At 36.3% G+C, this 15,003-nt stretch overlaps 1 protein-coding gene across 1 annotated transcript in view; it reads left to right on the top strand.

Annotated features, from left to right (window-relative positions):
* Positions 1–14,347, top strand: part of SYTL3 (synaptotagmin like 3) — a 23,012-nt gene extending 8,665 nt beyond the window's left edge. The window contains exons 4-11 of the mRNA XM_015816854.1: positions 1,685–1,736; positions 3,172–3,238; positions 4,935–5,001; positions 6,963–7,090; positions 7,592–7,714; positions 8,623–8,801; positions 12,136–12,238; positions 13,915–14,347. Coding sequence (XP_015672340.1) covers positions 1,685–1,736; positions 3,172–3,238; positions 4,935–5,001; positions 6,963–7,090; positions 7,592–7,714; positions 8,623–8,801; positions 12,136–12,238; positions 13,915–14,094 — 899 coding nt within the window. The 3' untranslated portion in view covers positions 14,095–14,347. The remainder of the gene's footprint in view (positions 1–1,684; positions 1,737–3,171; positions 3,239–4,934; positions 5,002–6,962; positions 7,091–7,591; positions 7,715–8,622; positions 8,802–12,135; positions 12,239–13,914) is intronic.
* The last annotated feature ends 656 nt before the right edge of the window (positions 14,348–15,003 follow it).

Raw genomic sequence — 15,003 nt, 5'->3', positions numbered from 1 at the left:
AGAACCTCTTCTTAATTTAATAAACTATATAAATACTATAAATAAAATACTCTTTATTGCTTCTTAAGTACAGTAACTCATCAGAGCTATGATAATAGTAATGATAGAAGGAGAGTAGATTTGATGCACATAATGATGAAAAGATGCTTCACAATGACCATTTTATGAAATTTCCAAATTCAGATGAACAGAAATCATACGCTGGCCACAATAGTTGAAGAAAAGCTCTATAATGCTTACTTATAAATGTATTAAATGACACTAGACTAGCTCAAAAGAAATTGGAAAGGGTTGTAAAATATTTGGACTGAACAAATGAATTACAGAGACAATGGACTAAACCAGCAACATTTTCCCTCATAATTATTGGAACATTAGGAACTATAACAATGCAATTGTAAAAACAGCTGACAAAATTGAAAGTATTTGACCTCATTTACAAAAAACAAGAAACACACACACACATATATTATGGTGATATTTGAACAATTCTTAGGTTTTGGGATAAAACTTGAATTGACCCTAAACTATCAAGGCAGCGTTTTTTTCAGAAGAGAACTTCATCCTTTATTTGCATCAACTTCATCCTTTATTTGCAGTCTGGTTTGGTTAACAATTAATCTAAGTATTTAAAAAAGCTCCTGCATTTAGCCTTTGGAATGTTAATTCTACTTCCTGTCACAAAAATCCTTTTCTCAACTTTGTAGGTGTGTGAATAGGATCATTTCATTATTTAAAGCTAAGGGTCTGAATTTTTGGGCTGCTTAGTTTGTGAAGTAAATTTGAAGAAGCCATTTCTGTTGATTTAACTACTGATCAAACTGATTAAAGCTCTCAGTTCTGGTGAGATCTTTTCCTCCAGTAGCTGTTCTTCTTAGGAACAACAGAACTTGAGTTTTTCTCCATTCATTCTTAAATGTCCAGTTTTTATGACCCTAGCTCTGGTATTACAGGTTAGGTTGATTTATATAGAAGCTCTCTTTGTATATAGATTAATGAAATCTGCAGTAGCATAGCTACTGCTAGAAGACTAGCATATACACACACTTCCCTGTTTTACTGGCACTCATGTTATGAAAGATCACGTGATTAACCAGTGTGAGAAAATAATTTTTATTGTCAGCTTAGCTGATTATGCCAAAGAATTATTTTCTATATTGTTAATGATTTACCTGATGCAGAATGGTTTTCTTTGTGGACAGATATAACAACACATTCCAGATGTAATTGTTAATAATCAATGCTTTTATTGCTACACACCATTCATCATTTGCAACATTGATTGAATCCCATGAGTTGACTGTGTTTTAGTTGACTACCTATCCGTAGTTTTATAATCAGTGAGGTTTTTTTTCTAGCACTATTTGTACTGAAAAGTTGTACAATATTTAAATGGTGTTACATAACGAAAGTTGCTTCTTTTCATTTTATCGTCTTGCCTTATTGGTGCTTACTTCTTTTTAATTTTTTTTCTGCTATAATTGAGGTCTCCACAATCCATTACAATACAGGGGGTTGAACAGAAAGAGGAAGAGAATATTTTAAACCACAAACATTTTCATATTGGCAATAACAAGTAGTAAAAATAGTTGATAAAAATGGCTACATCTACTAAAAAAAAAATTGGCATGCGAGTACAAATTTATTGCTATCAGTGACCTTGAGTTCTTTTCATTCTTGATAGGTAGATATGAAACTGCTGGAACAAAACTCTTGAAATCTTATCAGAAATTAAGGTAAGGGCAAGGAGGTTGACGTGTCCTACAGACGTTTGATGTAGTACTAAGTGCGTATTATCCCGTGCAGGAAGCCTGTTGAAGCTTCTAGTGAATGTGAGTGGAGTATGCATTTCATTGCCATGGATTCTCTTTACATATAGAACTTGTACAACATCAGCCAATTTAGAAAGGCTTAAATATAAGACGTCTGTGGCAAATTGATTCATGAAATCGCCCTGTCCAAATATTTACCTGGGGAAATTGTTTCAGTTTTCCTTGTGTTACCTTTTGAGCCACTAAAACACTGACTTTTATTTCAGTGTTGCAGTCCAGACAAAGTGTTTCGGTGTGGCTCTGTAATGATAGCTTTTGCTATAACCACAACTCCAACAACATTGGAGGTAGGGGAGGGATAAAGGGGCATCTCTTTAACACTGTGGCCCTTGATACTGTAGGCTGTTCTTGCAAAGTTGATAAGGGATATTAAGTTGTAAAGTTTTGTTTTGGTTTCATTGAAAAAGTTAAAGGTTAAAAAGATTAAAGCTTAAAAGTAAATAGCAAGGCGAACAGGAATGCGACTGACAGATCGTAAATAGTATTACCTCTTGAATGTTGAAGGTAAACTGGGGAGTTGGCTTTCAATCGCATATTTAGTTTCAATCCTGATATCCTTTTCTATTATTATTTAAGAATCATTTTAATTTGAATTGAAATGCAAATGTTACAATTTAAATGCAATGTCATATTTTACACAGATAAAACAAGCACGTTTTAAATGAGATTTCCATGGCATTTCATGTCCTAACGTTTCAGTCACAGACATGATCTCAGTGACAAATGTCCTAATTCCATGTTTTAATCACAGAGATGATCTAAGTGACAAAAGTGACAACCCCCCCAAACCACAGAATCTTTAAATATTCTTTGCAGACGACATACATGACTTACCATGAGTCTAGTTTTACCAAAGGCAGAATTTTAAGCATTTCTGATGGGTCTTACCTCTGAATGATTAAGCTATGTTGTATTCAGGTACAGGTAGATGCTTGACAACTGATTCATATTTATGATGGTTGCAGTGTCCTGGGGTCATGCTACCACCTTTTGTAACTTCCTGACAAGCAAAGTCAATGGGGAAGCCAGATTCACTTAACAACTGTGTTAATACTTTAACAACTGCAGTAATTTACTTAACAAATATGGCAAGAAAAGTTGTAAATTGGAGAAAACTCACTTAACAAATTTCTCACTTAACAACATAAATTCTGGGCTCAGTGGTGGTCATAAGCCAAGGACTACCTCTAAATTCACATCATGGGTAGGCAACATTTTAGGCAAGCAGTGGGTGGATCTATCGCCAAAGTGAGTGAGAAGCAGTAGTAACTTTCAGGCAGTAGAAGCAGTGGTGAGATTTGCCAATCGTTTTATCTTTTTTTCCCCTTAAAATTCTTAGCAAAGTATCGGTGATTCCTCCAACTCCTCCACCTTTTGCTGAACCCGCCAATAGAATAAACATATTGGTAATGTATCACTCTACATTCTGTTCGACCAATCACCTACTTACTCAAAAAGCTTTCCGCTTTCATTGATTTTGCACTTAATATGTTTTCTTTAATCTTATATGTCTTTTTGTCTGGTAGTCTCCAGAAACTGATCTCTATGCATGATTAATTTTTTTCAGCCTAACGTAGTAGGCATAGCTATTAATTTGTATGATCATCCATGTATTAACAATTAAGTATGAGATAGGGAAGAGACTAGATTTAAAGAACAAAAATAGATAGGAGTGCTCCCTCTCTTCATGCTGTTCATTTTTCTGCCATCCATCTTTTCCAATGTTAATCATGATCAGGTAAAGGAAGTGAATGTCTCTAAGAAGGAGGCAGCAGTAGCAGATAGAGGTCCACTATCACCTGGGATACACCTGAAATACTATCAACCGAGACAACACTGAATAAGCTGTATTTTCTGTAACTATCTCATTGTCCACTTTCTATTCGATGTTCAGTTTGCTCTTCATTTCATTTATTTACTCTTCTTCTTGTCTTGAACAATAACCATGCTACAATCATTTTCTGTAGCAATTTTTTCCCTTAATTTGAAAAGGAATTAATTCCTCTTCCACACTCAGAAATATTACAGTACACTCGTTCCCATTGCATAATAGAAGTATTCATGATTTATTCATCTGTCCCATCTTCATGACAAATTTAATTTAATTAAAATGAGGATGACAAAGTTATTTAGTCTGCATTACTTCTCTTCAGTTTCCCAAGATTAGTTAGCAGTACATACTCTGCAGCCAGTTTTCCCCCCGAATATAAGGCAGGGAGCAGTATTTGAAATTCCCATGAGCTAACCCTGAGTCATACTAGTTATAGTGATTGATTACTTATTATTTGTGTGGGGTAAATTTTGCCTTTTTTTTGTAATTGGGGAGCTTTGATTCCCGTTTTAAGCCTTGCATGCTAAATAAAAATATTTTGCCTTATTTTGAAAGTGACTAAATATTTAAGTTAAAATGGGTTTAAAATTTTTAATGGAGAGAATAGTGATTAATTTTTCAAGTAAAATAAGAATATGATTGAAGTAAAGAAAACTAGAAAGTCAATGGTATGTACTGTGATAGAATTTACTGCATTAGAATTCTTAGATTGAATCATATTTCCTATTTAAATATTTCCCAAAATGAAATATAAAATAATAATCATTTACCAGATCTGAGCAAAAATCCAGATGATCACTAGATGGCAACAAAGTGACAAAAATATAGTGGTTATTTGGGGAGTTTTTTATAACTCAGATTGGGATATTGGCTGATTTATAAGATTACTATGGTAAGCGCTGAGATCTTTTAGATACCAAAGGACCAGACAGCATTTGTTTTTCGGCATGAAAGCTGACTGGGTGATTTTGGCCAGTCACTATCTCTCAGACCAACCCACCTCACAGGGTTATTGTACAAAAAATAGGAGGAGGAAGAAATATTAAGGTAGGTTTGAGTTGGCCAAAATATTTAAAAGGTGGGATAAAATATAATAATAATAATAATAATACTATAGATTATCTCCTAAATGCTTGGACACAGGAATTATAGCTCTGTTTGCAAGTTTGCACTTGCGTTTCCTTGACAATTTCAAAGAGGTTATATATTCCAAGAAACCTTGAAAAGCTAACTCCATTCTATTTATTTTCTCTTGTCTCTTTCTCTTTCAGGAACTTAATCCAGGTTTCCACAAGTCTATGGAAAACATCTTTCTGTCTGTTACCACACATATCAAAAGTAAGGACCTATACTATTCTGAAATAAGATATTGTATTAAAAGGATAGATCTAGTCATTTGGTAGCTAAAAGAACAGTATTGTAATTTACTACCTATCTTTTGACTTTGGGGGAATTAAAGAAAGAGATTCACAACCAGTATCAAAGGTACAGCTGACTGAATCTTAGAATCTGGATTGGAACTTCAAGATTTGTAGTGTACAAGGAACAGTAGCCTTCCTTCCTCTCATCCCCCTAATGCCATTCCTGAAGAAAACAAGAACTTCTCATCTGACACTTCCCTTCTGAGGTAGAATCCAAGGTGGCCATGACACTGGATTGAAGTGTTTCATCATTCATTAACAACATGTATTAATAGATTCTAGTGAGGTTAGTGAGATTTCTTAGTTATGCCCCTTCTGATTATAGTTACAGCTTGTGAGATTGAATTATTTCAAAATTATATCCAAAAATATACATGCAGAATATGAGATGTTAGACCTGCCCATCATGAAGAATTATTCTTATGTCATTTTGAAAGAGTTCTGCACACTCCTACCAAGCTAATACAAGGTACAGTCACTTCTAATTTCTGCCCTTTGTGACAATATTAATCAAAGTGGTCAATACATTTTTTAGATTTTACACTGCTACAACATTCATTCATTCATTCATTCATTCATTCATTCATTCATTCATTCATTCATAGAAAAATTATATGGCTACCCAACTCACTGTCAATGACTCTGGGTTGCTTACCACAATACAAACCCACTAAAAACAACAACAGCAAAGACCTATAACCCCACCTTCATATCCTGGTGACAGAAATCAAACTAATCATTTGATGGGACCCATCCCACTTTGGGGTCCCAGGCCCATTGGCAAAACCAGGTTTTCAGGGCCTTGTGAAAGAGTGTCAAAGTGGGGGCAAATCTTATCTCTGGGGGGATGATATTCTTGAGACATCTTATGCAATAAAAAGTCACATATAATTTGCACCTATGCTTATTTGAGAAATAATTGGAACAGGGATTCCCTCCCTACTTATCAACAAGTTTACTGTTAAGTCAAACGTAGAGCTACATAAGAGAAAATAAAGAGCAAGTCATGAAGCGTTTTCTAAATTCTTACTCTCAGTCTCTCCCGTTTGTAACTCATTCTCCATTCTGTGCCAATGTAGACTGCAGTTCTATACACAACTGCCTGAGAGAAATTTTCAATACACCAACTAGGAATCACTCCTTTGAATTCATACTACTCCTTTGAAGCTGTGCTATGAATAATTGTAATAACAGTAGACTCCTGTCAAGAGAGGACATAATAGAATAAAAATTGTACCCTGTACGGATAGATACGTACTGAAATTGTTACTTTCAGTTTAGACCTACTTTAGGCAGTACTTGCTACCAGGAGCTGATTGTGTGTGTTTGTTTTTTATTATATGCATGTTGTAGACTCTCTGTTGTGTGCCTGCTTCCTAAATTAAATCCCATTAACCCCAGGAAATCTCTAAAACAGGGTTTTTCAATATGTGTTCTATGAAGCACTAAGCTTCTGCAAGAACTCAGTGTGATTCCATGAGAGACTTTTCCATGGACAAAAGAAAGTTTATCCAAATGTAGCCTTTTTTTTTTGTTACTAGAGCTTTGTCTCTTGATCTATGATTGATTGGAAAGATGACTGGTCCAAGATCACCCAGCTAGCTTTGTAGCTAAGGTGGGACTAGAATTCCCAGTCTCCAGCTTCTAGCCTGATGCCTCAACTACTACACCAAACTGGTTCTCCAATCTAAGCTATAGTAATATATAATTGATATATTTTAATAGGTCTGTTTTAGTTTCATAAAATGCAAACAAGAATATTATACTTCAAATGCTGACAGCTCAGCCTTACAAGTATTATAAGAATTATAAATTTCAGACATAATTATGAACAAACTGAATTGACTTTTTAAATTCTCTGACTTTTTTTCCCTCTAGAAATCTCAAAGTCACAGAATGATGTGGCCAATGAGAAATACCTTCTTACAGCAAATTATGGGCCACAAACTGATCCAGTGAAGGACAGGAGAAGCCTATCTGATACCGCTATTGATATTTCAACTAGGGTACAGTATTGTTTAATTATATTAACTATGCAATATATTAATGGAATGTTGGGTATTCTGTACTTGAATCACAATCAGATTTGATGGGAAAACACAACAAGTTCTGTGAACTGAATAAATTATGCAAAGTATGGAGGTTTACAGTATATAATAGCTGTAATCACATTAGTGTATACGTGGGAAATCATAGTTTATTTATCTTTCCTCCCCAATTACAGATAGGAAGGGGAAACATCCACATGGAACTCCCAGATCTACAGTGTCTCCATTAATCTCAGACTGTCCATGGATTCACTTGCAATCCAAGGAACTAGCTGAGTTCCTTTTTAAACTGTTCATTTTGCTGGGCATTGTTTTAGTTATCAACGGGCTCACGTTATTGAATCATTCAAGTTTAATCACTGACTGTATCATTCAGCATTTCAGAAGCCCCCTTGTGTTGATTTTATAAAGACAAGTAGGATTTTATATATTACTACCTCTCCTTTTTTATTAACAAAGAAATGTTCAAGTATCAATGGAGAACAAGATGACAGTAGAGTTGCTTGCATAAAAGCATCAAGCGAAGAAGGCATACCCTCCGCTATTACAAATGATACCTTAATTTGTGGAGATAAAAAACGTGTAAGTTGTGATCCTATTTCTCATGTTTCTATTACTGTGCATAGAAAATGTATAGATTTTTAATGCTAGGCAGTTTATTAACTATCTTCCCAAAGAAATACCATATAATTCTCAAGAAAGTGTACAACTTCAGAAAATAATCTGTTTCAGAGACAGAAATAATGATATAAACTTAAATATTTCTTTATCTTTACAATGGGCCTTTCTTTTATTTTGGTTAGCAGAACAGAGTACCGCTTCAAATTAGTTGTGTGGGAAATCTTATCGGATATCAAGGTTTATTACAGTTCTGATTTGGGTTGGACAAGTAATAAATGACAGTAAAGAGATGCAGAAAAATCCCCCTCTAACCCAGTGTTTTTCAACCTTGATGTCAGGCCCAAGCCCAGAGATGAAACAGTGAGATTCAGTTGAGTCCATTCCTTTATTTACTTATACCTAATTGATAGAATCTTGCTATGTCTTTCTGACCTACTAGATACTGTATAGCTTGAGCAATTCTAGGGTGTGGCTACCCCTAACTTCTTCCATCCTTCAGCTTGGGACTGGCACAGTCTCTTAATCTGGGCCTTTTTCTGGGAAATCTCTCTGTTGCCAAAAGCCTCCCCCACTGCTTCTGCAGGTGTACATTCCATCACAACTTGGTTACTTTAAGATGTGTGGTCTTCAACTCTCAGAATTCCCCAGCCATCATAAGATGTATGAAAATCAACTTCCCTGTATGCTGGCTGGGAAATTCTGTGTGTCGACATCCATACATCTTGAAGTTGCCAAGATTGAGAAATCTTGTTCTAACCCTTCATGCCATCCTGTCAGTCTAGAGTTGGGGTCCTAAATTAAACCTAGAAAGCAGACAGATTATGTACTTGAGACCCTTTTGTATTGTCTTAATTCACTGTTTTATACAGGATAGTTTATACAGCATTACCAGCGTTTGCAGTGGGGCTGTTGACTTTGAAAAAGCTGATGTCTGTGGTGAAATAGAATTTGCCATTAGATACAATTTCAAATTTGGCTTTTTGGAAGTATTCATCAGTGCCTGTAGGAATCTGGCTTATGGAAAGGAGGAAAAAAAGAAATGCAATCCGTAAGTTTCTTTTGGTTACTTTAAAAAAAAATCTATGATGTATTTTAATTCTAAAATAATATTATTTGTGAAGATGCATCCCCAAGGGGGTGGGGTGAGGAGATGCATGTGATGAAATGTATACCATGATGCAAACTCTGTCTCTTATGAGCTTGTATGTGATGCTGCAATGCCCATTTCATTATTTTGATATCATTGCCATTAGGAATGAACATCTAGGCATACATCTGCGGATACATGGGTGGTATAGATTTTTTTTAACCTAAAACCAAAATCATTAATAAGATTAATAATAGGCTTGCTTTAATTTCTTCTAGTTAGCTTTTATTCTCCTCTAAGTCAAAATTTTAAACTATTACAGGACTTGGCCTTCTTGGCTAGAAACATTTCTAGATCCTCTGATCCACAAAAAGCAGTGGTGACAGTTTTTTACAGAACAAATCTTAGTCTTTCTGCCATGGCTATCCCTGCATTTGAGCATTTTTTTTTTCTGTTTGCCCTTACTCTCTCCAGAAGACCAATTGACCAACCTAGAAATATTCCAAGCCTCTCTGTACTGGACACCTGTCACTCATACAACCAACTGGAAAGGCTGTTAAAGCCTCTCTTTCAGGCACCAGCCTCACTCGTCAAGCTGGCCTTGCCACACTTTCAGGAGTGTGATGATTTTGGATGGGAGTGAAAATCTCTGCCATTAAATTGTCCTGCAGGAAAGCTGTAAGGACTGGATCACTCAGGACATTTGTTACTAAGACAAATAAAAACTTGGATTAATTCCTGAAACAATGCCAATTATGTTGGCAACTATTTATGCAAACTCAGGGATAGCCGAAATCTCAGATGACCGTGAAGAAGAGCCAATAAGGAAGCAACATTAGTAATGTTTAAAAAAATGGCTAAATGTGTCACTTCTTTGATGCCCTTTGCAACTGACAGGTGTTTTGTTTCCCTTGATTTAGAAAGAACACACTCATAAGCTTGTTTCCTCCCACCTTTGTTTTAACATTGACTAGGCTAATTCTCCATCATGCTCCCTTGTTTCCCCCCCATGGATTGTAAGCTATAGCAAACGTTAAGTGTTGTGTAAAATCAGAGGGCCGGTTTACCATTCACTGGGGTGAGTCAGGAGTCATAACAATACTTCACTCATAGTAGCAAAGCCAGTTTGGTGGAGTGGTTAAGCCATAAAGCTAGAAACCAGGAGACCATGGCCGTGACCGTAGTCCTGCCTTAGGGACAAAGCTGCTTGGGTGACTTTGGGCCAATCTCTCTCAGCCCCAGAAAGCAGGCAAGGACAAATTGCTTCTGAAATCTTGTTAAGAAAACTTAAGGGACTTGTCAATGCTATTCAGAAGGACATACACACAAACTTAGTAGCAAAAGTATAATAAGGTATAATATGCTACATATATATTTAAAAGAGATATATAGACACTTATATTACAAATCAGAGTTCTGGGCACCTGACAAAACACTAAACATTTAAAAAAATGAACAAACCATGATAAAATTTCCTGGCACCCCAAGACAGCTTTCTTTGACTATCAGTATGTTGCTTTGCTGGGCCCCAGCCTCATTGTCCCCCAATGCTTGCAGGAGGAGCCAGCTCTAGAAGACCTTTGAGAAAGCTAAAAGGGCAGAGGTCTGCCAGATTTCTGGGGAAATCTGGAAGAGTGTTCCACAGACCAGGGTCAACAATGGAGAAGGTGTGCTTCCTGAGTCAAATGTTACTAGATGATAACATTTAAGGGAAGGAACCTGAGCACCTAGCCCGGTGGTGGTGAACCTATGGCACGCGTGCCACAGGTGGCACGCAGAGCCCTCTCTGTGGGCACACGCGCCATCACCCCAGTCCTAGGCCTTCAGCTGGGTTTTATAAAACCTTTTTGCTTTAGGCCTCTACTGCCGTGTGCAAAAAAAAAGATTCAATCAATTAATCAATTTCAACTTCTCGTGGGGAAAAAAAGATCTCGCAAAGTTTGAATTGATTGATTGAACTTTTTAGTCCCACCCAGTCTGCCGTTACCATGCAGCCATGCCCACCCAATTGGCCATGTCCACCCAATGGGCCACACCCACCCAACGGGCCACACCACCCGGCACCCAGTGATACATAAGTGGGTTTTGGGTTGCAGTTTGGGCACTCGATCTCTAAAAGGTTCACCATCACTGACCTAGCCTATCATATCATATAAAACTTAGCTAGAAGCTCAGATCCAGATAGCTCTAGGGTAGTTTCATGGTATCTAATATTTGTTTGTGGTGCCTAAACCTAAAGCCACACAAGTTGCCGGATACAAGATAGACAGCAAATACTGTAAATTTTATCAATAAAAAAATAAATAAAGGTAACCCTGTTATCAGTTTTATTGAATTTAATACCTTTGCAAATTCATGATGTAACTACTACGTTTGTTTCTCAGAATTAATGGATTGATTAGATGAAGAACACAGACTCTAGATTGACTGATTGATTAATTATGAGTCATCAAGTCAAAATTAAGAGAGACCAAAACGGAATTTAAAAGTGAATAAGAGAACAGTCTTGTTACAAAAGAAAAGAAAAAGAAAAAGAAAATGTTTCTTACAACACAAAACAAAATTAAAAAGCAGGAGCCAAATACAGGAGATAAGAATCACTGTATTCTTCCTATCTGAATCCCAAGGCCTATATATGTACGAAACTGATTTCATACATATACTAATCTCATTAGTTTTTTTTTCAGATTTCCAAAATTTGTCTCAGAGTGGAGTCTACTTTCATTGTAATATTTTAATATAATCAAACTAGAGTGTATCATGCTTAGCCTTACAGTCTGTTTTCATGGCTGAACTTAATTCAGTCTTAAAAAGAGGATATAATAATAAAGAATTCCGTCACAGTGATCAATGTGTACTAGTCATTACTTGGCAACTTCAATTCACTAGTACACTGAATTCAATTCGTAATCATTTAAGAAAAAGGATCTCATACAACATAAATGACTTGAATCCTAAAATATCAAAGTGTGTATATGTGTAAGTATGTTTGGAGATGGGTTAGATAATAAAATGTTCTTAAAATATACCTGATATAGTAGTGGCTGGGACTTGAATTACTCTTTTAAAAAACTTGGCTAACACCGACATTTTACAAAGCAGCCTATGAAGTCCTTCCTTACTCTTCAAGTACAAAAAAAAAAACAAAAAAACCAGCACTGCATTTATGAAACTAAGAGAGAAACAACATGCTGTTGATCTCCAGAAGCATTACTTAATCACCCTCATCTGGCTTTATTTTCCTCCCCCCTTCTTTTCACAAGCCTTAACTGCTGTCTTTATCTTTGATTGAAAGATACGTCAAGACCTACTTGCTGCCTGATAAATCTCCTCTGAGTAAACGGAAGACTTCTGTCAAAAAGAACACGCTGAATCCAACATTCCAAGAAATATTAAAGGTATTTGAAGCAATTCTTGGCCATATTGTGCAGAAGAGCACAACATATAGTTTTTTTATTTATGAGCTAAAGTTTTTCTTATGAGTTTATAAAAACAGCTGCAATCAGAATAAAGGGGATAACTCAAAACAATCCTATAGTATAAAACTACCTTATAGATTAAAAATAGATATGGCTATATTTGGGATTATTATTAGATCTGCAGATTATTAGATCTGCAGTAAAATTGTAACACATGATAGTAAAAGGAGATTCCTGTTCTACTATCTAGAGGAATATTTGGATTTTTGCAGTCTATTGATTTCTGGTAACTATATGACAAGTCCACAAACTTTTTAAGTGATTCGCCATTGCCTTTTTACTAGGCTGAGAAACTGACTGGCCTAAAATCACACAATTGGCTTCTCTATCTAAGGCAGGAATAGAACTCAGCTTTCCCTGCTTCTAGTCCAGTGCTTTAACCCATAGACCAAACTGGATGCCTGCAAGATGGCAATAAAGAGGTCTGTTTACTATTATCTAGGATTTCTGCAGCATTTTGCATAGAATGATGGTAGCTGATGTCCAGAAATTGGTACTCTGAATGGGAAGAGTGGAAATAACTGTCATCAGTGTGCTGATCTTGCTAATTTTTGTGGCTTGATAGTAGAGAAAACTGCCTGGTATGGAAATATTCTTAAAGAAGAAATAGCTAAGGATATACTTCAGTGGCCCGTTACCTAGAAATGTGACTTGTTGCATTTAATAGGATTTCTGAGTATAGGCTTTCAAGAATCTTGGATATTGATTTTTAAATACAGACAGGACTTTACCCTTTTTTTTAGAGAGGAATGTTTGTTAATTTAAAAGATGCTATCATGCTTTGGATCCACTGAGTAACATAAGAAAGGTTTTACTGAGTCACACACAAGTAAAAGTGCCAAAGCATTTTGGAGCTGAAGAAGAAACCTTGTGAAAATCTAGCATCTACACTATCTAAAACAGTGGTTCTCAACCTTTTTAATGCCGCGACCCCAACNGAGGCGTAGCTGGCAAGCGGCAGAGACGGAGCAGGCCGACCACCAGCTGGCCCAGCCCAAGGGAGGTAAGGCACCCGCCGGAAAAGGGGAAAAAAATGGCGGACAGCCTTGCTTGGCGACCCCCGTGAAATGGTCGATCGACCCCAAATGGGGTCCCGACCCACAGGTTGAGAACCACTGATCTAAAAGCTGGTTTACTAAATGATAGAATCTGCAACATTCGGAATGGTTTCAGAAGTATATTACAATTTGGGTAATGAGTTGATCTTCTATTATTGATAGGTAATTTATCAAACTTAAAGGAGCTGTTTAATTTAAACTACCTAAATCTAACATAGATTGAAAAGTAGATCCAATGGCAGACATGCAAAGCTCCCATAGGGTTTTTTATAGAAAGCATTATGTTTCTGGATCAGCTTTGATTGGGATTGGGCAGTCTCACTCTTCAAGAAAGAAGGACATAAGATGTAACTTGGTTGAGGATTAAAGGATTATTAGTCCACCTTCCAATCAATTGTGGCATAATATCCTTAACGCTAGCTTAGATAGTGGTCATTTATTGCAGGAGTCTGTGAAAGTGCTGTATAACGAGGCTGCATCTGTATAAATTGCATTTGCTAATCTCGCACCAGTCAATAATGCCATTTATCTTTATAGTATAATATTGAATATTCCCAACTGCAAACCCGTCAGCTTCAGATATCTGTCTGGCACGCTGGAATTTTCAGACATCCCGTATTCCTCGGACAAGTGGTGATAGATTTTGGATCCTGGGATTTTGAAAACTACTCTGCTGAGTCGTTCAACTGGTACCAATTGAAAGCCAAAGTGACATGACTGCATTCGATTTACTCATGTTTGCTGTATTTATACATGTTTTCTGTTTCTTCAGATTTTAAGGATAAATGTGCCGTAAGCAGTTCATTTTTTTTCCAGTGAAGTAGGCGTTAAATGTTTTCATCACTAGAATCATAAAGTGCAATTAGAATGCACCTCAGAGATCATGTAATCCTTTCCCTCTGCCAGCTAGATAAAGTCTCCTTTGAGCTGAACTTGACTCCTGGCAATTTCATAAACACATCCAAGTAGGTTACATTTGCCAACAGCATAAATGTGTTTTGTTATAACCTTCCAGGATTTTTTGACTACTTGATCTAGCATCTGACCATGGAATTTCCTGGCTCTTCCACAGTGTCCCATCCAAAGCATGAACCAAGTTTATTCCTGCTATTTGTTTAAAAAAAGATTTATCCAGGTCAGCAGATCCCTGCTATTGCCTCTGCATTTGGGTCAGGAGGTTAGGTAAGCACTGTTGATGATAGGACTTTATGTTTTGGGGTTGTCATTTTAACCAGAATATAATGGATTATATTTTATCTTTGTATGCTGACCAGCATCATTGTTGTGAAATGTATGGCTTTATAAACTATTTAAATAAATAAATCTTCCGCTTAAGATATCTAATGAAGAAAAACCCGAAGTTTTCAGTGCGTTCTGCTTCATCGTTCTTTAAATGTTTAATCAAAGTTCCCTTTCACATACCTTTGAACCCATTGGTTTCTATTCTGCCCCTGGAGCAAAGAAAAAAAAAGTCCTATCATATATGCGGTAGTATTTTAAATATTTGTAGATGGCCATTGCATCTGCTTTAAAATCTGGTCTGAACACATTCAAAGTATAATGATATCCATCAGCTTGCATTAGATGACATAATTAAAAACTAGTCCTGAGTTTAATGGAGTCCTC

This window comes from Protobothrops mucrosquamatus, unplaced genomic scaffold (assembly GCF_001527695.2).
Source record: "Protobothrops mucrosquamatus isolate PMUCROS unplaced genomic scaffold, P.Mucros_1.0 scaffold511, whole genome shotgun sequence".
In the NCBI taxonomy this organism is placed as follows: Eukaryota; Metazoa; Chordata; class Lepidosauria; order Squamata; family Viperidae; genus Protobothrops; species Protobothrops mucrosquamatus.
Note: the sequence above shows the minus strand (reverse complement) of the source record. Positions and strands in the feature narration are given on the sequence as shown.